Source organism: Aulonocara stuartgranti (genome assembly GCF_965226115.1).
Source record: "Aulonocara stuartgranti genome assembly, chromosome: 7".
NCBI classification, from domain to species: domain Eukaryota; kingdom Metazoa; phylum Chordata; class Actinopteri; order Cichliformes; family Cichlidae; genus Aulonocara; species Aulonocara stuartgranti.
In genome coordinates this window covers 26,782,482-26,806,427 of record NC_138945.1, presented here as the reverse complement: position 1 = coordinate 26,806,427, position 23,946 = coordinate 26,782,482, and the positions used below count along the sequence as shown (strand labels likewise).

Sequence of the window (23,946 nt, the reverse complement as noted above, 5' to 3'; positions counted from 1 at the left end):
ACCAAATATCAGTCAAATGGGTCTTAAAAATCCTGTTTTTATGTTTTACCTTGTCTTGCTATAGCTCCTTGTTGCTCCTTTCTGATGAGTAGTGATCTAACCATTAAAACCGTTAAAAAACAGATTTGTCAGACCAGCCATCAGTTCACGGAAATTGAGGGTTTGAGCTGAAATGGATACCTGAGTGTGACGCACTGAGAGAAAAAGGAAGAGGATGGATTTAGCTGCAATTTAAACTCATGATACACAAGATCAAAAAATAACCTTCGGAAAGTTTTCATAATAAAATTGACAGAGCATATCTGAATTAATCGTGGTACAGGACTCTTGCAGTGCATGTTTCGACCTGATTGCATATAAATAAGAAACATCCAAGATCCTAATATTGTGCATACTGGCTCATTGTCAGCGAACAGCTGTTAATGATATTTGTTTTATTACAAAACAATGAGGCGGGGCGGGGATTCCCCACATTGTCGTCTACTGTTGTTTCCACCAAATACAGGGAAATTAAAGTGAAATTGCAAAAATCTGCCCCCCCCAAAAAAAATTTTTCCTGCAAATATTTAATATTTCAGGCTTTAAGGGGTTAATTTATATATATTACATAACATTTAAATTAATTATTTCACACCTGACTTGGTTTAGTCAGATGTTAGCAAAAGAATTAAAGTTTGCTCTCTGCCATTCAAACATCTTGCAATTAAAAAAATGCTGACAAATAGTGTCTAAATTTCTGTTAAGAGAAGGAAAACGGTTTTTCATTTGTTGGACGCACAAACAGTTGCACAGAAGCACAAAGCTCTTTTTGATCCTAAATATACAAATATGATTCAGTAGAGATCAAACTGAAGACGGTCTCAACATCTTTAGGGCACTTGAATATTTTCAGGTGCCTGGAGTGACGACTAAACTCTGTGTCTTCTGTTTCCCTTTCAGGACTGGCTGAGTAAGTTTGGGTACCTCCCACCGCCTGATCCTGTGACTGGCCAGCTTCAGACCAAGGAGGCCCTGACCAAGGCCATCAAAGCCATGCAGAAGTTTGGAGGGCTTAAGGAGACTGGAGTCTTGGGTATGTGGCTAGGTTGATTGCGAAGCTCTGCTCTACGGAAGGAGCACTATGGCTGGTTTTATATGTTCACTGATACCAGCGTATGTAAGAGTAAACGCCTGCGGAGGAAAATATAAGGTATGCCTTACAATAGAACGCATTCCTACCAACAGAAAAGCAACAGAGGCGAATCAATAACGCTTTGACACAATAACCACCGAACAATAAAAAGGTAGCTTTTATTTCAGTTCTTATGTACTGAAAAGCATTATATTGCACAGCTGTCTCCATGTCATGAGACACCTTGTAAGCATAAATCATTCTTGCTGCCGCACCACACAAAGCAGAATTACAGTACTGCTATGTACCTACTGTACTGTATGTGATTGATAACACTGGTATGTCTGAAGCGGAGCAGTATATTGATTAGTGTGGGTTTTACTGTTCGCTCTCATGTGAGGCCCTCATAGTTTCCCGCGGTGCATATTGGCAGTCTCACTCACTCGCACAGACGGCAATTCTCCTCTACAAACAAAACTCTTTACAGGCTACTCCCTCGCACATACACAAATATAGAAGGTAGAGAACAGGATACTGTATGTGAATAATTTGCTAGCCTAAAGCGCTGCTTCTCAAACTGTGGGGCGTGGACAGCCATCTGAGGAACATGATGTGATGCTAGGGTGAAGCTGAACATATTTAATGAATATTTATTTAAGTAAGACTCAATTATTTGGGGTAATTATCAGTAAAATGACCCTTTTTTGTGCTTCTGTAGTGGGGAATGCCAGAAATAACTGTGGATTTGGAGGATGTTAAACTTCTTCCTGGGATGAGATACAGTCAATCAATCTTTATTAGAAACTCAAGATCCAAAAAAATGTATAAAGAAAAGAATCAGTGTCCTAGAAAAATACATAAAGTTACATAATACTGTTCGGTAACTTTGTGGTGATCTGTTGTTCAGACAAAGCATCACAGTTTCATTCAGACATACCCTCTACTTTATCAGAGATAGCTCCAGCGCAGGCACAGCATTTCCTATACTCGCAAGATTGAACAGATGGTTCAGGTATCAGCACAATCCATTTTAGTGTCTCGTCACTGTGCAGAAATGCTGCTGTGGTTGTGGTGGAATAAAAAGAGAAATGGGGTTCAAAACGTCTGTGACAGGTGCCTTCTCCTGGATGTCCATCCGAGTAATCTCCACGGGCCGCTCCAGCGTCTTGGCTCTGAGTCCGGGCAGCCTCTCTTTCTTAAAGTGGCCAAAAGGCCGTACAAGTTCTTGGAGGCCTGCTGACTTCTGAAATGCAGATCATGACTGCGCTACATGCGTATCCATAAATATCACTAGTTCTGACATAATAGGTTTGCTATCACGACTTTTACTCAGTAAATGCCTGAAGGGGAAGTTGGGGAGCATGTATATGTTTTGGCCCAAATGGCTTCTTGCAGCCTTTTGTTCAGTCAGCTGTGTACGTATATGTGCTCATACAGTGTAACATGACTCTCAACTACTGAAGCATTCATTTTCAAACAGATGTTGAACAGTGATGGATCACATGTCCTTATTCATGCGCAAGCATAAAATGCATTCATACACTAGCTAATTAGTTTTCTCTAAAAATAACATGGTAACTGTGCCATGTATTTGAATTAGTTTATATATGTGCATGTATCTCTTCTGTCCTGCAGACCAAGAAACACTAGGGCTGATGAAAACACCCAGATGTTCTCTGCCTGACGTGTCCGAGACAGAGGGGACAGTGGGACGCAGGAAGCGAAGCTTGAACCCTCAGAACAAATGGAACAAGAGACATCTATCCTGGAGGTAGGGAAAATTAACAGGACGCTTTAAGGTGACACGCAAGCGTTGTCGCCCAGATACAATAAAACCAGCGAGTCCACAGACGGTGAATCCTTATTTTCATTCCCAGTGAGAGTAGCTATGTTAAGGCAGTAATGTATAATACAAATATGAAACCTAAATAGGAATCATCCTAATGAACAAAATAAATTCCCTCTTTCTTCAGATGTGATGCTTTTATCTGTCTGTAACCATATAGATAAATATTAGCTTTAAGGGATTTTTAGAGGTTTGTATGAATTTCAAGTCCTGCAAATGATGCATGATCCTTTTTTTTAGGACCTAGACCTTATTCTGTAAACCAGGGGTCCCCAATCCCAGTCCACGAGGGCCGGTGTCCCTGCAGGTTTTAGATCTCACTCTGGGTCAACATGCCGGAATCACATGATTAGTTCATTACCAGGCCTCTGGAGAACTTCAAGACATGTTGAGAAGGTAATTTATCCATTTAAATCATCTGTGATGGATCAAGGACACATCTAAAACCTGCAGGCCCTCGTGGACTGGGATTGGGGAACCCTGCTGTAAACGGTTACAAACCACTGAAAGCTTAGAAGTGCACCCAGCTCGTGAGGCTGGAAGGAACATGCCACTGGAAACATTTGCTACTTATATTTGACTGTTTTAACTATAATATAGTAAAAATCCTCTCTCAGTCTATTTAAAATGATTTCCCATCTGTGCATGCTTTATTAGAACAGATTAGATGTCCCTTATTAAAGTGGAAAACTTTGGTGTTTTTAATTGACTGAGAGTATTTTGTAAAAATAAATAAATAAAAAGAATACATCGAACTTAATATAATCAGCAAACGTGTCTTTCTTATTAGATCATACACAAACCTTTGTGTAAATTATTCATAAAGTTTTCATAAATGAGACAGGGCTTTTATTTTTTTTAAGTCTTCAGATTTAATACCGATGCCTTTTTTATAATTCCTAAAGAGAAGGGTCACAGTCTGCTGTTTATACAGTACATGATAAGATAATATGGGCATGTTAAAAGCAGCTGGGCCATCTGTCAGGGATCCAGCTTAGTGTTAAACAGCAGAGGAGGAGGCTGTGAAACATATGGTTGGCCTGAGCTGGTTCGCACACGCCATCGGGAGATGATCTAAGGTAGGTGGTGTGTCAGCCGGTTTGTTTTAATCTGTGTGTGCTGTGCAGCAATAGACATCAACCTAAAGAGCAGTGCAGGGGAAGAGAAAACGAATAAATAAACATTTTGGTACTACATATGCACACATAAATAAAGAGTAACACCCACGCTCTTCACTCCCATGTGTGGCTGGATTTTTTTCCCTTTAGAGATGGGAGGTCTTTTGATAAATATCCCCGAATCAACCTCTGCTTATTGTCACCCACTGATATTGCTGTGATATTGGCCTGCAGTGAAGCTGCTGATGGAAGGAGTCAGCCAAATTATTATTTTATATATGACATATTGGCAACGCTATACTTTATTATATAGGGTTGGAATGGAGGTTGTGGAGTTGCTAGTCTAAGTATTAATATTTTAAAATGGAAGAGAATAACAAATAAAAATTTGTCACAGTTTATCAGTAGAAATGTCTTAAAACTGCATTCTGTCTAATAGCCTGCAGGGGGAGACTCTTCTGTCACTTAAGTCAGTTTGTATAAAGGTCTGAGGGAAAATGACTCCGCTGCTCTCTTAATCTATTATTAATGCATTCGTGTCCTCTGAGTTACAAAGCTTAATTGACACAGAATGAGATTCAGTTTGTAAATTGTGGCCCGGTTTAGGTAAAAACAGATGAGAAAGCAGGGTATGCTTTGTGACTAAGCATGCTTTTCCTTCCCTTGATGGCCTAACTGCTCAAATCAAGGCTTTTCAAAAGATTCACACACCAATGAGCAGCAGCAAGGTGTCTGCGTGAACTTAAAATACAGTCTATGCATGTAGTACAAGTACAGATTTTACACTTGATTTTAGACATGATTTTACGTTTGCGTTATAGAGCTTGAGAACAGGCTCAAAAACAGTTGAGGCTGGTACTGCTTTGTGCTACTTTCATAGGATTTTGCAGGTACAAACTGTTTTTTGACAGCTGATTTCTAATTATTTGTAATAATTAGATAAATACAACATAAATATCAGTATGTGCATATGAATAAAGTAGCAAAATATATGTGAATGTTAATCAAGGGTTTACACAAAGGTTTCTTTGTGTATGATCTGTTGGGTAAACAACTATTGGTTGGCCAAGTGTTTTTATGTCACTTAGCATACAGTAGTTATAAGTTTTGCTTTAGGGAGAGTGTGGCATGCAGGACAGATGGGCCACAGCATCCTGCAGAAGGATGATGAAACAGGCAGGGTAATAGATCTAAGGTAGGACAGAAGGAAAGCAAAATGAAGCAAGAGGTGGTTGGAAAGCAGGACATCAGGGCACTTGAGGATTGAAGAAACAGGTCGATAAGCAGGAATTTTCCACTGGTGGGAGGGCTGAGCGCGCAAAAGGGACTGTGGGTGAGCCGTGATACTTAATAGCAGAACAGAAAGTAAAGCAGTGTGTAAAACGGAGTTAGCAAGATGAAGATGTCTGGGTAATTGTGAGCTGCACAGTGAAGTATTTGATTATAACCAATGTCATCCATCCTTTTTCTTAGCTGTGTATCCAGTTCAGGGTCATGGGTGGGTGGATAGCTCGTCAATATAATAATTTTTTTTTCAAAGATTAGCTTTTATCTAAACTTTATGAAGAAAGCTTTATTTTCACCGTGTGGTAGTGTGGCCCTAGATGTAGACCAGTCGATCCATCGGCCTTTCGACTACGCCCACAGCAAGGCTGACATTTGTGTTTAGGAAAGAATTTTTTGTTTGTTTGTTTGATTAGAACACGAACTATGATAAATTTAGTGAGTCATTAATTTCGATTCCACCAGTGAAGTAGTGCTGCGTAGCCAGCCCACATTTTAAAAGGTGTGAGAGCCAAATGTGACGTAGTGTTACATTTCCAAAAAGTGAAAAGTGTAATTTCCGTGGAAGAAAATTGTGCCAGGAGCTTTCCACTTTGCTACATTAATAACAGATTACTAACTCAAGTTGATGTTGGAAAATCATCCAGACTTTATTCCCAGGGATTACAGGTCAGGTTTATCCAGCCAGAATCAGCTGAGGAAAGTAAGCTTCTTCAGCAGGTTTGTGGCAGCAAAAGCAGCTGCTCAGACTGCAAGACGGGTGAGTTCAGGTGGATGAATCACTTGTCACCGGAGGCAGAAAGGTTACAGCTTTTTGATAACAAATTACCTGGTGACTTTGTCCCTGTGGCATCTCCTTGTTGAAATAATCCTCAGTTCACTTGGGGCTTTCGGTCAGAGATACAGCCTTTTTTTCAGGGGTGGGGTGGGTGAGGATGTAACTGCACATGGGTGGGTGGTTTAGGGGGACAAGTGGGGTGGGGGTGGTCCGCATAAGGTCTCAGATGACCTGGAAAAAGCAGTTGGCCGCAATCCAGCAGCACACCGCATTGAAACCATGGAGTCAACATCTGCTTCTGGGGACCGGCATGCACATAGCTGTGAGGTCCTGCTGTTTTATGACTGGAACATTTTTGCTTTTTTTCATATCACTCAGTCTCTCTTTTTACTCTGCTTCTCTCCATCCTGCTGCTGCAAACCTTCTGCTGTCAATCACCTGCTTTATGCTGCCTCCAGCCTGGCCCTAGTTGGCTCTGTGAAATAAGGCAGCTTCTTTTTCAGTCCAGTGAAGCCACCTTTCTACTCGCAGCTCTCACATTTGTGTAGCACCATAACGCAGCCAAGATGTACTGAAAATTGAGATGTACAGACTTGGTGTCTTTTAAAAAGAAGAGGAAAAGAAAAAAGAAAAGAAACAGCCTCTGGCTTCTGCCGAGAAACAGATGGGGCAATTATTCAGGTTTTATTATAAATGCCTGTGGATTATTTGTTGATTTCAGATTCATTCACATCTAAAGAGGCTTCCATATTGCATGGTTTATCAATAAAGCTACACAGTAAATTGATATAATATTCTATATAGAACAACTGCCTCAGGCATTGGAGTTACCACTGACATTTTTCATCCAGGTATTTAGCTTAATGTAAAAAATGCACGGATCACTGCTTGCTTCTGTATTGATTTGTGTGCCAACTTTTTCTTTTTTGCCGTGATATTATGCTTCGTATAATTATCCGACTTGGAAAATCACAAATTCAAACAGTCTGGTATTTTTTGCCATCTCTGTTTAGCACCAAGGTCACCGTTTTGTTGACTCGAGAACATTTAGGTTCATCGCCAATAAATGAAGCAAAGAGTCACTGTCCCAGTCACTTGTTCCTCGATGGGATCTTAGACAATTAAAAACTCTAAAACACTGTTAAAGCAGAATCTCAATAGAAAAAGGCAATATATTGTAATTGAACTTCCTTTTTTCTCAGTCCAGTATTACTCTGGGACAATATTGCATAATGGAGTTTGTAATGGCAAAACTAATTTCCTTCCTCATTACATATTTATGACTTAGATTCGCTAAAGACTTTGAAGAAATGCTATTTCACAGCCATTTTTCAAAGAATGAAGTTTTCCGTTTGCTAGATGAGATGTAAAGCTTGAAAATGGGAAAACATCTTAAATTCCCTCAACCATTTTATTTACATGGCATCCAGGAGGGTGATCACATTACTCTGCAATGAGTAACTTTTCCATTTTCTTGTCATTATGTCCATTATCTTAAATTATGAGAAGTTCATCTCACTGCAATACACATGGAGCCAATTAAAAATGTTAATGTATGTATAATATATCTGTCATGGTTGGTGAATGCTTTGGACCCAGGGTGCAGACCTGAAGCCAAATTAACCCTTTATTTAAGTGAAATTGGGACGATCCAACAAGCAGCAGTAACCCAAATCAAATACTAATAGCAGGGATAATTAGGTAATTAGTTAGTTAATTAGTTAATTAGCATGAGGCAATTACGAAAAGAAGACACAGGTGAAGAGAGTCAATGAATGAGACAAGGAGAAGAAAATCCAAACACAATGCACAGAAGATTATCTGGTAAAAGACTGAAGCAGGAAGTAACTAAACAGGGGACACAGGAACGCAAACTTGACAAGGAAGGGCGGGAAAAAAACCTCGGGGAAAAAACAATAAGGAAACTCAACCAAAGAAAATAGAAAATAAGCTTAGAATATGAAGAACAATATATAGAACAGAGCATACAAGGAATATAATAACGCACAAAAATAAAATATTAAACTCCAAGCTTGACTCCAAGCAAAGACCTGTCAGTTATTTGCTGTTTTTCCTCCTTAAACTACTTTTGAGCTGCTTGTGTCTTACTAGGCAGGTTTAAATTAGCCCAACTAAATGCGTTTACCACTAATGCAGAACTTAACAGTCTTGTTACTGATTTACAGGGGAAAAGTGTAACACTACAGGGGAATTACACTCAGGGTGTAATTAAATTGTCTTTGAAATTACAATGAAATTAAATTTACTTACAAATACTTACAGGTAGGTAAGCTAGAGTAAGGGGCTAACAACTAAGTTTATTTCACAGGAAACAATTTGTACAATTTCATAATGATTTTGCAGAAAATCAGTCAGTGTTTTCATAAATCACATGGTAAATATGCTATACTTTTGGGCTAGGTATAGATATGGATGATAATAGTTATAGGATAATAGCTATAAAAACGTCTGATTAATCCAATCCATAATACAACCCAGACCCGGAAAAATGCAGTGTACTTAAGATGCGGAAATATTGTTTGTTTTTCCCCAATATTACCAAGAAACTGCACAGTACTTAAAAAACTACTTAAATTTACTTACAATTTAATTATTTTTTATTGCCTGTAAAATACATGAAGTTATGTGCTACTTAAAAGTACTTAAAGTGTGTCTTTTTTATTTGTTTCCTATTATTATAGCTACCAAATTTACATATTTGTAGATGAAAATAATAATTATTATAATTTTATATCTAATCCATTGAAATTACTTTTAATTACAGGGAAATTACACCCTTTGTGCGGGCCATACTATAAAGTGTTACAAACTGAGCTTTATATATATATATATATATATATATATATATATATATATATATATATATATATATATATATATATATATTAGGGGTGCAACGATACACAAAATTCACGGTTCGGTTCGGTTCGATACTTTGGTGTCACGGTTCGATATTTTTTCGATACAAAAAAAATGTTCATGCATTTTTAATTTGTCATTTATTAAAATTATAAATATATATTTTAACTCAAAAGTACAGTTTTTAAATTTAACCCTAACCCTTGTGCGTGTTTTTTATTTTGACAGCGAATGCGCACCTGCGGACCACTTATGTGCACCCCTGGTTATTTAGCTCATCATATTGCAGCCACAGAAATTATTTTGTCCATGAAACCATAAAGCTGCACTTTCTTTTTGCCTTATAGTCTGATTTGTCATAACTTCTCCGTTTTGTGGTAAGCTTTTCTTTGGCTGTCACTTCTTCACCCTGACCTGTCTTGTTTGGCTCAGCAGAACTGAAATGCTTTTACACACTCACTCACATAAGCTCAGCGATTCTCTGCGCGATCAACCTCTCACATGTTTAAGCTGCGGGAGATTTCACTTGTCATGTTTGCATAGTAAGCTAACGATTAATAAGACGATGTCAGAGGAATTGGTGCACAAATTATCATCACTCACAGATCAGTGCTGTCGCTCTCTATACACAGTTCGCACGATTGCAAAGTGAAAGCAAAAAAACAAGCGCAAATTCAAACGCGACTTCAATATGTCACATATTGACAGTGGCTCACCGATGCCAATGACATAATTACCCAGCTACATTTCTGAAAGAATGCAAAAGCATTGACATATATTTTTCCTTCCTACAATAGCCCGACGGGCAGGGTAGCCCGACTGAAAAAATCGCTAGCCCCAGGATGTCAGGCTAGCGATATTGCAAGCCCTGTATCTGATTGAGGAATCACTCATCTTTGGAAAAGAGAGTTTATTACAGAGAAATGTCTCTTTCCAAAATAAAAGCTATACTATCCGCTTCTTCTGGGCTATATTCTCAGCAGCATAAGGAGAATCATGTGCTAACAGCTGTCTAAATGACTCGGCTAAAGTTAGTAGCATGCTTGTTGTTTTTGTCTTTGCACTAGGATGATGTCGGCGTAAATGTGCAGTCATATTCGTCGTGTTCCCACTAGTGCTTTCAGGTTAATCTCGTTGAAATGACCTTAACACCACAACACGGCAAATCTCCGTTAACGAGCTACCGCCGATCGCCCCGTGCATGGGGCTAGACGGCTAACACGTTAACGAGCTAACTGCGCTAACACACTAGTTCCCACCCATGTAATTGAGCATTGCATGGCACATCCAACATACTGTTTTACTTTAGTCCATGACTCGCTTACCTTCAGGGTCATACGTCACATGAAAACCAAAATAATTCCAAACGCCAGATCTGAATGAGGGTGGGGGAGGTGCCCTGCGCTCTTCCTTCTGACTATGCTGTCTGTGTGGAGCACTCAGTGGATCTGCGCTCGACAGTGCAGCCTAGGCGGAGTAGTCGAACGCAGATTCACTGAGCGCTCCACACAGACAGCATCGTCAGAAGGAAAGTTGATAAAATAAATTACAAATGTTGTATTGTTCGATACATATGCGTACCGAACCGAAAGCACTGTATCGAACGGTTCAATATCGATACGAATATCGTTGCACCCCTAATATATATATATATATATATATATATATATATATATATATATTTATATATATATATATATATATATATAATGACTTTCCTTTTCTTACAACTTGGTAAGTTGAAAATGTTCTTGTTAGATGGGGAAATAAATCTCGAGTGAGAATACTTGAGTGCCGGATTGGTGTTTGAAAAGCTGTTTTTTAAGCAGTAATATTCTGTGTGCTTTTATGATTTAAACATGATCACATCTATAAATCTAATGACTGAATGCCTGAAGATAAGCTCGGCTACTTGCATATATGATTTCTTCGCTTGCTTACACTCGTTTCTCCATCATTCGCTCCCCTCTCTTTGTTTTCCCTTCAACTCTATCCTCTGCCCGCCACTTAAGCTCCGCAGCAAAAGATCCACAGCCTGTCCAGCACTGCCTGCTCAGTGTGCACTTTGATGTTAGCAGTTCTTTCTAAACCTGTTCTGTTTGATTGATGTGTAAACGTCTGACAGTACACTCCGTTCTCAGGTATTTATTTGTGAGTCGATGATGCATACTCAGGAGCTCTGTTGCTGCTAAACAGCCCTTCAGCCGCTAAGCCTCTGATGACTACTGTTATACGCTGCTGCCAAAAACTCTTACATCTGCACTTTTTGTTGTTGTTTTGTTTTTACAAACTGCTGGCTCATGCGCTTATCACTCTGTAACTGCTCGTGAGTCACGGTCTGACGATTTCAAGAAAACAGACATTTACGGCACGATCACACGGCCGTTATCTTGATCATCCACAAGCTTATTTTTTCAATGCTGACCTGAAAAATCCTTCAGTGATACGTGTGATTCCATTACTGCCCTTAAAATCCCAACCTGATGCTTTGAACACATTACACATTGAACAACTCGGGCGGAATGGATCGTGGTTATATGTGAATATAGATAACACTATATATTGCACCCAGGCTACGACCTTTTCTTTTCTCAGATGGTGCCATTAATCTTAGCACTGCAGGGATTGGAAAGTGATGATAATAAGTCCTCCCTAAGGGAGACTGATCTCTTTACAGGTGGATGTGAGAATTGAAGTGTGGTTTAATGAGCAGCTGCGGCAGAATTAGTAATGAGTGTTGGCATAGCTTTCAGGTGGTGTTTGGGGCCATGTGGCAGCAGATATGATGCCAAAAAAAGTCTGTAGACCCCACAGCTACAAATAACAGCCAGACTCAAAGTGTGATTCTATAATTTAATATCCTCCCTGCAATTAAAAAAAGGGAAAAAAGGAGGGCGAATGAAGAGTTTTTATCCCAGCTTATCTGGTGTTGGAGACATGCATGTGTGTTTAATTTGTATGAAGATATATTAAATACTTTTAAAAAGTGTATACATTACACATTTCTAAGGTCCCTATAATGCCCAGGCTCTTTGTCTACGGTACTGTCACTATCAGTTTCAAAAACACACGAGTTGATCCTTTTGTTTTTTAGTTGAATCTATGAAAAGTGTCAAAGATGGTTTAACAGGCATAAAATAGTATTTTTTCACCAGCAAGGTGATTCCCAAAGATATGTTAGTCTGCATATTTCAGCACGGTGTGCAGTGTGTCTGTAAAAAATATTGAGACAACTGGAGGACAAAAGAATTCGTAGCAGATGAACAGTAGCTGAAAGTCATATCCTTAAGAAACAGGACAAAATCCAGCAAAGACCTGACACAGGAACTGAGAGATGCATCTGGTGTAACATTTCATCCATCTACAGCAGATTGGTGTCTCTCAAGAAGCCATTCTTAAGAAAGGGAAACATGGAGAAAACACTTGGGTATGCTAAATTACAGAGGACTTGGACTGAAAATCAGTGGCAACAGAGAAATCCCAGTTAGATTTTTTTTTTCATCATTGTCAGCATGTACAGAGGAGGTCAGGAGCAAGGTCTGCAGATATTTGTAAAAAGAATAAATAAATAAAATAAAAAGACTGATGCGCTGTCAGTGTTTAGGGTTGTATTTCAACCTGTGGTGTTGGGGATTTTGTCAAAATTGATGGAATTATGAACACAGAAAAGTATCATCTGATTTTGATTCACCATCCAGTACCATTTGGAAAGCATCTGATTGGTATTGATCCCAAACACACTGTCATTGCAGGAAAAGCATACCTGGATAGAAAAACACATCATGGAGCTCTATCAGTCAAAGACTGGCCTCCCCAGCTCCCCACAACAGAACAACTGAAGCAGTGTAGGATCATCCTGGCAGAGAACAAAGAAGGCCTGGAGAAGTATTCTTGAAGACTACTTTAAAAAAAATTACAAGACCTATACTGCAAATGTGTCAATAAACCATTGCATATATTTCCCATTTCCCTAGCAAAATATAAAGAAATGAGGGGTGGCTCAAGAATTTTGCATACTACTGTGAAAGGAAAATAGTTACCCTCAAATGTTAATCTAAACATACTCAGTCAGTTTACACAGCTACTGAGCAAACTACCCAATCACTTCTGATTTAAATGAAGTGAGTGATACATTAACCCGATATGACTTTACCTGGGTGGAAAATCTGTGAATCTCTTTGAGGTAAATTTTCCAAAAAGTAAAGTTAAGCTTGGGTGTGTTGTAACTGTATCATAAAGCCCCTACACTGACATGGATTTATTGAGGCCAAGGTGTTTAATAAACATCATGAAGGTGTTTACTCAGACAAGATGCACTACAGAGAAATGACAACCGCCTCATTTTTATGCCCCTTTGCACCATACTGTATGTAAACACAAGCATCACCCAGAGACTCCTCAGTTCATCTGAGATGCTGGGCAGGAATGCTCTGACCTTGGTGGACTTACCTGCAATTAGCACATATACACAGACCCATACACACTCACTCACTTACAGCTCGATGCTACGCACACATTTGGATATTTGGACACTTACACACCGTCGCGCTTCCCCATCTTTCATTCTCACAAACATCCACCCAAACGCGCAGACATACACAATCACCCACCCTCGTCTGTTTGAATTAGGTCTAATAAGCAGGTGAATTGTCTGTGGAGGCTGAGCCATTTGCAGTGACCTTGGCTAACTGTGGTTAGCAGTGAGGCTCAGATGCTCAGGCAGCATGAACAAATGGACTGCACAGCCACATTTTCCCAAATAAATCAAGGCAAGAAAAATTCTGCACTACTGTACACTGCAAGTTTCCCCACAGAATAGATGATCCGATTAGATTTTGAGGTGACTTTGCTGCATACATTTGCATATTAATAAGGAAAATCCCATTTTCAAGCTGCTATTTCCTTATTGCTTTAAACATTGTTAATGCCGACCATGTGTTTTGCGACAACATGTTGATATAGACATATTTGCTAATTAATGAACCCATTCGCATCACTGGATGTGTTAAAGGCATTGTGATAACAGCAGAACAGGCAGCTCAAGTGTTCGCTGCAGTGAGGATCAGGAGTAAATATCTCTTGATATGGGCTGAAACTATTAATGTTAGCTGTCAAGTCCTCGAAGGGATTTCATCAGAGAGGTGTGATGTTATAGGTGATAGTTTCTGTTTTAGACTTAAGGGATAAACATGCTCCATATTCATTATTACTCCACTGGATATTTTTTCCCCTGCCAAGTTACAAACCAAGGTGAATATAGGTTTTCATATGTTTTGTGCGTGTAGTATCAGGATCACACAAAAACACTACAAAACCGGATATCGTGAAACGTGGTGGGAATGTGAAACAGGGAGAAAATGAATCAGGATCACTTTTTTTTTAAATGACAAGACATTGGTGTTGACTGAGGATGCACTTTCAGAGCGCCCGTCTAGTTTATACAAGGGTATAAAGAAAAATCATTAAAGAGATTCAGTGCTATTAACCCTCTGAGACTTAAAGCCTATTTTATAGTACTGCAGTTGTGTCCATTTGCGTAGGTATTTGCCTACGCAGATGCTGTGCGGATGGGTACTGTATGCAGCCTACGCAAACGTGCCTGTGTGCAGACCAAGGTCAAATACTGATGTTGAAAGGTTCACTGAGATTTTTTTTTAAACAGCTTGAGAAGCGCAGACTTGCCTGCATTGGGCACTTTTCATTGTTTTTTATCACTCGTATTCATTTCAGCTATTTTATAACTTCTTTCTTCTCCGCGGCTGGTCGCTGTGAATCGCTACAACAAGGTAGACGAAGGTTCGTAAACCAGCGTGTTACGCTATGCATACTTGGGACCAACAAAAAAGCATGCTTAAACCACGAATCTTCGTCATTGATGACCCAATCACAGCATGTGATGCAACATGGGGGAAAAAGTCAAAACCTTTGATTTGTTTAAGCTAAAATTTAAATACATCTAAATTAACATGCGTAACAGCACAAATGCTTTCATTTATTTATCTTTTAGTTCATTTTCTATCAGTTTTGAACTTGATGATGTTAGACTGTATTGTGGGTTAGAAATGGTGCTACTAATCCACAATAGTACAATAAAAAACTTGAATACAATTAAACTGGGTTTATTATTGAAACTGTCAATCAGTCACAATTAGCAGAGCGTTATGGCAACAGGCCAAAGAGCAATTTCTGCTATCTGATTGGCCAGGTCGTTCCCATCCAGCCAGCCAGCTGATCCCAGCCACCACAGGGCGAGAGGTTTAGTACACCCTGGACAATTCACCAGCCTGTCGCAGGGCCAAAACTGTGTGTTGTTTATTTGCAATTTATGCATTTAAAACTGTTTTAGAAATCAAAATGTTCAGACATAGTTTTGAGGTTTGCAGAGGCATCAATTTTGTTTCCCATAAAGGTCAGTTTTTCCTTGTCTCGAAAACATAGGGTTAGGTTTTGGGGGCTAGGAGTGAGGTCATCATCAGTGATGACTTAGACCTCAGGGTACTGAAAGCTTACTTTAAAATGCAAAAAAACTTACCATACCTTAGCCTAACTGTCCCTTCCCTTACTTTACTTAAATTTGGCAGCTGTCCCCTTCAGATTAGTCTCCATGTGCATCTCTTAACCAGCACGACTGCTATTTTTCACGCTGCTCCCAGAAGTTAAAGAACTAATTATAGAGGACTGTAGTGGATTTGTACTGTGTATACTGCAGCTGTCATGACTGTAAGATTGAGAACCTCATGAGGAAATCATTTGTTACTTATACAGCTACCATTTTTTGGTTGAAATTGTGCTTAATTAGGAGGCATGTTTATTACACTTCCTAGCCACATACTCAACTTTTAGCTCTGTTTTGTCCTCCACCAGCTATTGAGAAGAAGTCTCTGTTTGTAATATCTCAGTGCTACTGTTTATGTAGTGGGTTTTTAGAGCTTTCTTTGCTGAAAACAGCTGCTGAAAACAGCCTTGGCCAAACACAACACTATCAGAGCAGAGTGTAAACTCAACAGTAGAGTTGCCAGCTACAAAATAGTTTTATTGAACTAAAACTGTCTTGTCCATCATAGTACAAAACAAAAAATACCAGTCCCAATAAAGACTGGATAAAAGATAGGCGGTGATAAATGAAAACAAAACTGAAACAGAACCTGCACATGTGTCTTGAGAAGTGATTTAAAGGATTAGAGAGACCTCGCTGCTCTGATTGCTGTGATCTCCTCTGGCAGGTGTTCAGGAGGTTGCCTGACTGTAAAGGTCCAGTGACCGTGAGCTATGATCTGAATCGTCTGAACAGCTGCTTCTCCAGCTCATGTGGGGATGAAAGGACTGAATGTAGCTTGAAAGGTTTTGTGACTCAAGTTATCAGAAAACACTTAGCAGGTCCTGAGGAGAGCAAATGCTTTAAAGATGGGTGAAAATAAGCTCTCATGAGGTCACAGTTTCAAACTTTGTTGGATATGTTTCCTATATTGATTCATTTTGAAAGTGTACTTGCTGGGTCACAGGGCATAGTTGTTTTCCTAAGAGTAAAGGTAGCTACAGACCTTTCACACCATAGTGTGTAGAAACGGTACATCCATCCGGCATTCATGTTAAGCACTGAATACTAGCTTATAGTTTGCTTGCTATAGAGAAATATAGATGGGGATAATTTTGCCTACTTTATGTTAGAAATATGCTCATTTAAACCAGTGCAAAAGCACTCGCCCCTAAATTCTCATTAATGTTTGAGTTAATAATGTTTAACCCAATGGAAAAGCACTGCCAGAAATATTAATGGAGCCTCATGAATGACTTTGTTTTGCTGGGAATATTAGCAAAAAACTCAGAAAAACAAAAGTACAATGAAAAAGAGGAAGGCTGGCATTAAAAAAAACAAGTCTGAAAATCACTGCAGCAAAAAAAAAATAACTTTGTTGTTCATTTATCTTTTTTTCCATTCGTAGAATTGTTAAGCACAACCGTAACATGAAACTTTATACCTTACCTGTATATAGACCCCACACATGAGGCTGTTTATTCTTTCAAAATGTTGAAGCATCTCATATCTTTTCATCTCCTTGTAATAAAAAAAGAAAAAAAACTGTTACGTTAATACATGATGCTTCTTTATGTTTGTTGGTATCAGCTGAGAAAGCAGCCAAAATATAGCTAAAAAAACACTATACTGGAATAAATGTAGTGAGATTTCACTGCTGTTATTCTGTGAAGCAGGAAAGGCCAAGGACCAAATCCTTTCATCAGAATTTGATACATTCACTTTATTGATGTAAATTAATGTGCGATATCCTTTGAAGTATATAAATAAATGAAATATGGATTAACTTAAATTTAAGATGGAAAAAAGGAGTGCAGAGTGCTTCATTTGGCACTCACACGAGTTAGATTTAGTGTACTATACTTTCATAAAAACAAGAATAAAATGTTCTTCTTTCAAAGAAGAGAGTTCACTTTCCCAGAAAAATGTTCTAATCAATAACACTAAAGCTGTACCAGAAGTCAGATGAAAAGAGTCGCCTATCTTGGCAGAGAAACTGAGTATTTCTAATGCAGCACTTCTTATACAGTACTATAAAGAGCAGCGACTCCACAGTGAAAAAGTAATGAAATGTTGCTGTAAATCATGAAAGATCAAAAAGGAGATTCTGATTAGTCTGATTAACAGAGTTCATAAAAACTATATTACTTTTCAGTATTTGACAGATATAAATGATATTTCTGTAAAACGTCTTCATGATGTGTAAAAAAAAAAAAGAAAAGAAAAGAAAAGAAAAAGAGGAAAGAAAAGAAATCTAAAAAAAAGTCTTGAAAGGTTTGGTGGCATTTGAAATGAAGAACTCGATCTATACTGTGGATAGATCGATCCATCTATTTCACATTCTTTCTCAGCATATATGTGATCTCTGTTTTCTCTCACAGAGTCAGGACCTTTCCTAAGGATTCGGCTTTACTGGGCAGGGACACTGTTCGAGCCCTCATGTACTACGCCCTGAAGGTCTGGAGCGATATTGCGCCCCTTAACTTTCATGAAGTAGCTGGCAGTGATGCAGATATTCAAATCGACTTCACTAAGGCTGACCACAACGATGGATACCCCTTTGATGGGCCGGGTGGCACAGTGGCACATGCCTTTTTCCCTGGAGAGAGGTTTACTGCTGGGGATACACACTTTGATGATGACGAGGCCTGGACCTTCAGGTCACCAGGTAAGGAACACACTTTATTAGCTACATCTTTCACAGATGCTGCAGATTTGTTGGCTGCGTTTGTTGGCTCTTTCCATCACATCCGAAGGTGTTCTTTTGGATTGAGATCTGGTGACTATGGGGTCCATTTAATTACAGTGAACTCAGTATCATGCTCAAGAAATCAGTTTGAGATGATTTGAGCTTTGTAACACGGTGGCTTATCCTACTGGAAGTAGCCATCAGAAGATGGGCACACTGCAGTCTTAATTAGATTAGGTTAGATTAGATGAAACGTTATTAATCCCTCGGGTGGGTTCCTCCGGGAAATTCTGTTTCCAGTAGCACAGCAGAAGTTGCATGTTACAGATACAATAAAGGGGAATGAGAGAAAGGATATAAGCATAAATATACCACATAATATAAATACAGAATATATAATAGGGATAAATAGGAATACCAGTGGATTGCACATTTGAGTGAGTCTATTGCACAGTGATTATTGCACAGTCGAATATAAGAAAGAATATTACGAATACTGCACAGTGAAAAAAAGCACTAAAGCTCAGTTGTTCCCGCCCTCCTTTGTCCCCCTGTTTCCCCTCCCTCTCTCCTCCAACAAGGAGTTAAACAGCTTGATGGCGTGTGGGACAAAGGAGTTTTTAAGTCTGTTGGTTCTTGACTTTGGGAGAAGCAACCTATTACTGAATAGGCTCCTCTGATTATTCACGACCGTGTGCAGAGGATGCCCAGCATTGTCCATAATGTCCAGCAGTTTCTTTAGTGTCCTTTTCTCTGCCGCTGTCACCAGAGTGTCCAGCTTCATGCCGACCATAGAGCCAGCCTTCCTGATTAGTTTTTCCAGCCTGGATGAGTCCTTCTTTGCCGTGCTGCTCCCCCAGCATAGAACAGTACACCAGCAACCACCGACTGGTAAAACATCCTCAGGAGCTTCCCGCAGATGTTGAAAGACCTCAGCCTCCTGAGGAAGCACAGTCTGCTTTGGCCTTTTTTATACAGGTGCTACATGTTGCATGACCAGTTTCAGAGATATGGGATAGGCATGATCAGCCTTTATGTTGTTTAAGCCAAATTCTGAACCTACCACCCAGAGATAACAGCAGATTTTCTGTTGTCCCATTTTGGTGAGCCCGTGCAAGCTGTTGCACCCAGTGCGGCCTTCTGCTGCTGTACCCAACCTGCTTCAGTGTTTAACATGATGCTCTTCTGCATACCTTGGTCATAAGGAGTAGTTATTTTAGTTTCTGTTGCTTTCCCAACAGCACGAAGCAGACTGACCACTCTACTCTGACAACTGGCATCAACAAGGCATTTTCACCCACAGGAACGGTGCTCACTGGATATTTTCTCCTTTTTCAAACCATTCTCTGTAAACCCTACAAGCACAACCGTGCTACGTTCAAACTCTCTTATATCACCTTTCAACCCTATTCTGAAACTTAATTTAAACCTTTTGACCATGTCTACACGACTAAATGCACTGAGTTTCGACCATGTGACTGGCTGATTAGATATTTGCAATAAAACGCTGATGAGCACTTGAAGCCAACAACATGGCCGGTGAGTTGTATTACTTAAAGAGTGTGCCTGAATGAAAAGAACATAAAAAACTGAAGGATGATCTGTTTCTGTGAGACACTTCCAGAGTACTATGAAATAAAGAGCCTGAAACGGTCTGCGTCAACAAAACTTTAACAAAATGAAAAGTGCTTGAGAACAGTTTTGAACTTCCATACTCACCAAGGTTTTTGTATTCAAAACAAGATTGCTGTACTTTGTACTTGTACTTTGGAACCAAGCTGCGCCTCCTACCTTTTATTCATGTTCCAGATTGTATTATCAATATTTTATCTGTTCGAACTAAGAATATAACATGCTGTGGCTTCAGTGTGGTGACTACAGCAGCATTGACTGTTTTCACAAGCTTGTTAGGAAGCATAAAAGACCTTCTTTCATCTCTTCCAACCGCCACAAACAAAGAATCCACTCCAACGTCCTACCCAAACCGAGGAAATCAGTTCTTTTTTCAGCAATTAGCACAAGCTGTTTATTGTTCACTGTTGACATTTATTGATCTAATTTTACTATGCCATGGGGCTTCTTTTTTTTTTTTTTTACAAGAATTGAGTCTTTAAATTTAAAAGACCAGAGGGAAATAGCACCATATTTAGGGTGATTAAAGTATTTTAGCCGACAGCAAAATGTTTCCTTTTGATTTGTGCCGATCAGAAGCTGAAATAAATGTCTCCACCAGACCACAAAGCACCACTATAATTTGTGATGTCAGCTAACAGCTGCACCAATGACAATCGATGAAAGAGTAATTGCGACGCAATGAAGCAGAGATGAGATTTCTAGGGTTGTGGGCATGCTCTTTTGCGTGGAAGTGCATTTTTATAGTCTTTAACTTCTACTGAGAGGTTTCTATTCCACTCTATTTCATAAGGAAAGGCAATACCTTCTACTTTTACTTTTTGTAAACTATTTATATTTATTAGTCAACTGCAGGATGTGCTTGCAAAATAAGAAGCATAGCTAAATTTGAACTAAAAATGGCTAAAAAAAAAGAATCTAAATCTAATTTATGCATGCACAGTCAATAACACGTATATGCATTTTGAATGTGGTTTATTTTTAAACTCTAATGTCTGACATTTTGCGAGTATTATTTGCCTTCTTGCCTTAGATGAAATGATAATGCTCACAGAATCGTATTTCCCAAAATACTAAACCTTTCTTTTGAAAAAAGAAACACCTGAAGATGTGGTATTAGTGCGATAGCTCCTTGAAACAATCCATTGTGATTGTTATATAATGCAATTTCCTTGTCAAATAAAAGTATATTGAATACTTAATTTAGACAAAAACCCAATCGATAAAGACACGTAGTCCAAGTCTGCAGGCAGGGTGATAGTTCAATTTCTTTGTTTGCTTTTGCCCTAAAACTAGGAAACATATGTTACCGCAACTCAATTTGCTTCAATTACATCTCCCAACAGCCTGCATCAGTGTCACGGCATGATGACGTGATGCTCCAGGAGTTCAGAGCATCGTCTGGGTCAATGTGGTCGTGATTAATGAGAGCAGGTTGCTAAAGAAAAGAGGGATCAGAGGAGCGCTCTTGTCTTCATGACCTCTATTGATCTCTTCAAGCCACACAATTGTCTTACACAGACAAACGCTGACTTAGAAGAGGTAATTTAAGCAAATAAAATTCTCTGTGCAAAGACTCGTGCTTCCAGCTACGAATTGCTCAGCGGTGGTGACGGCCTGATGGAAGACCGCACTAGTGTTAAAAACACAGATTCTTACTGTGAGCAGGAGAGAAAAGATGCTGGCAGTGAATCATCTTACCTTGTTAGATGTTCCAGCCTTCAAGGCTAGTGTTTCACTGCCTGTGATGAAGGGTGAAATGTACATCAAAAAAAAAAAAAAATCACATCAGACTCTTTCATTTGGTAATCAGGCATCTGCCTCTTCTTCTTCGCCTGTACTCCATAAAGGGGGGAAAGTGTCTTATGGCCAACCAGTGCCAAAGAAAATCCCGTTCGCTGCAGCTTACAATGTTTTAATGAAGTTAGCTCAGAATTCAGGTTTGTGTAAATGCTGCTTTTATTTTATTTTTTTTACTGTCTACTTAAATTCCTTGAAGCACTTTAGCACTTCTAGACCAAGATGATTAGAAATTATTGAATTTCAAATGTGCTTGTTCTTTGTTGCATTTTAAATTAACTGCAAAACTTTAGTAATCTAAAGTCTGACACTCAGCTTGTCACGGCTGGCGGAGGGAGCCGTGTGGTGTGGAGGAAAAGGAGGACCCAAGATGCAGCAAACTGATGATACGAGTGATGTTTTATTTACAAAGGTGGCGGTGACAAAAACAGGCAACGAGGTATGAGTACTTTACAAACGGAAACCTAAACTGGGAGAAACTAAATAGCAAACCTGAGACCGTACAAAGGGGGTGCGGGGCAGAGGGACGCAGAGACAGGACACCATGGAACGCAGATGAATGCAGAGATACGCAGAAATACACGGATGAGTGCAGACGAGCCGACGAGGAGCACAGGCAGACACCAACTATAAATACACACACCAGGTAATGAGGAAATGGCACACAGGAGGGGACACAGCTGGAACTTAATGGGCATAACGAGACACAGACCTACAAAGTAAAACAGGAAATCTAGAACCCGAACCGGACACAAGGGGGAAGGACACAGAATAACTAGAACAGAGGGAAATAGTCACAAAACACAAAACGCTGGGTCAACGACCCAGGACCATGACACAGCTCATTTTACAGCAATAAAAATCCATTTTATAGGTAATAAGTGACGTGCTGAATACGCCGACGCTTTGACTTCTCAGTCTGAGTTATGCTTTGGGGTTTTTTTTTTACTTTCTCTTAAACCTAAATTAACTGTTAAACATATTGATGAAATATCACTATGAACATTTTAGGTAACAGCTGGCCTGTTTGCTCTTCTGTCAGACAAAAAAACAGCAACATTATCATATACTCTGCTGACAACAATAAACCCAATATTCTCTCTTCCTGCATCCTCGGGGAAATGTCTGTCTCATTAACTGCTAAATGCTCCACTATGTTCAACAGGTGGTTGTTAACTTTGAGCCTGTTTACTGTGCGGTGCTGGGTAGTTACTGTCAAGAAGCTAAAACAATTGTAAAATAAAGCTGATTTAAGGAGAGTGACGCCTCGGCCTTGGCGTCTGCTTCTTTTCACGCTGATTCAGCCAGCAGCAGCTTAACTATTCAGTGGTCGAGAAGGAAACAGTGGCACTTATTTGGGCATCGAAGTGTGTGTTAGATCATCACTGCCAGTAACTGTTCATACAGATCATCACCCATTAACAGCATATGAAACAGCAACTGGTAGCTTGGTTGTCGTTCCTTCGGCCTTTTATATTAGCTGTAAGCCAATGTAACATTAGATTGAGATAATGTGATGGCTGACGTACTTTCACGAGTATCATGTTCCAAAGACCCTGTTTGTAGGGGGGGTGGGTGTTGGTTATGGATTATACAGCCTTGATGTTTCTTCTTGTTCAGGTCCTCATTAACACCTCCTCCTGCTATCCATTAAAGAAGAGACTTCACCTGTTTTGATGCCTGTATAAGGTGGTCTCTTTCCAAGATGCCGGTCTCCCTCTTCGCAGAAGGCTGGTGCATTTCTGTCAGTTTGCACCCTGGTAAAGTAGTTTCTGTGTGGATCTCCCTTCTTTGTCCCTTCATTAATTAGTCATTATTAAGTTAATGTTGACATCGTACAAGACTGTGCTAAAGTCTTTTTGTCAAAATTTTTATCTGTTGCCAAACCTGTTGCCACTCATTTTTAGTCCTGTTCTTTGTGTAATGTGGCACACCTTAGCCCTCCCTCCCTGGTTCCTTAATAATGGCTTCTTGGCAGCACCCCTACCTTTGAGACCATTTCTTTTCTGAAGATAAACTGAAGGGCCCGATGTCTCTCTTATGCTCAGATCTTTGGAAGATTTCTTAAGGACAGGACTTTGAGGTAGTGTTCATCTGCTGTAGGTTTTTGGTTTTTAGGCCTGCAGTTTTTCTTTTGTCTCCCACTAGTCCAATTTCCTCAAAATCTTAAAGAACCCAAAGCACACCATGCCAGGATATGCTAAGTTTTTGGATAATAGTGCTTCGGGAATCCCATTGATGCAAAAATACTATTTTATGTCTGCAAAATTGCC

The 23,946-nt window shown here is 39.4% G+C and overlaps 1 protein-coding gene across 1 annotated transcript in view; it reads left to right on the top strand.

Moving 5' to 3' along the window:
* The window catches only part of mmp17a (matrix metallopeptidase 17a), a 110,284-nt gene that overhangs the window by 66,597 nt on the left and 19,741 nt on the right, over nucleotides 1-23,946 (top strand). Inside the window, exons 2-4 of the mRNA XM_082542414.1 lie at nucleotides 940-1,072; nucleotides 2,747-2,882; nucleotides 17,934-18,220. Of these exons, the coding sequence (XP_082398540.1) occupies nucleotides 940-1,072; nucleotides 2,747-2,882; nucleotides 17,934-18,220 (556 nt within the window). The remainder of the gene's footprint in view (nucleotides 1-939; nucleotides 1,073-2,746; nucleotides 2,883-17,933; nucleotides 18,221-23,946) is intronic.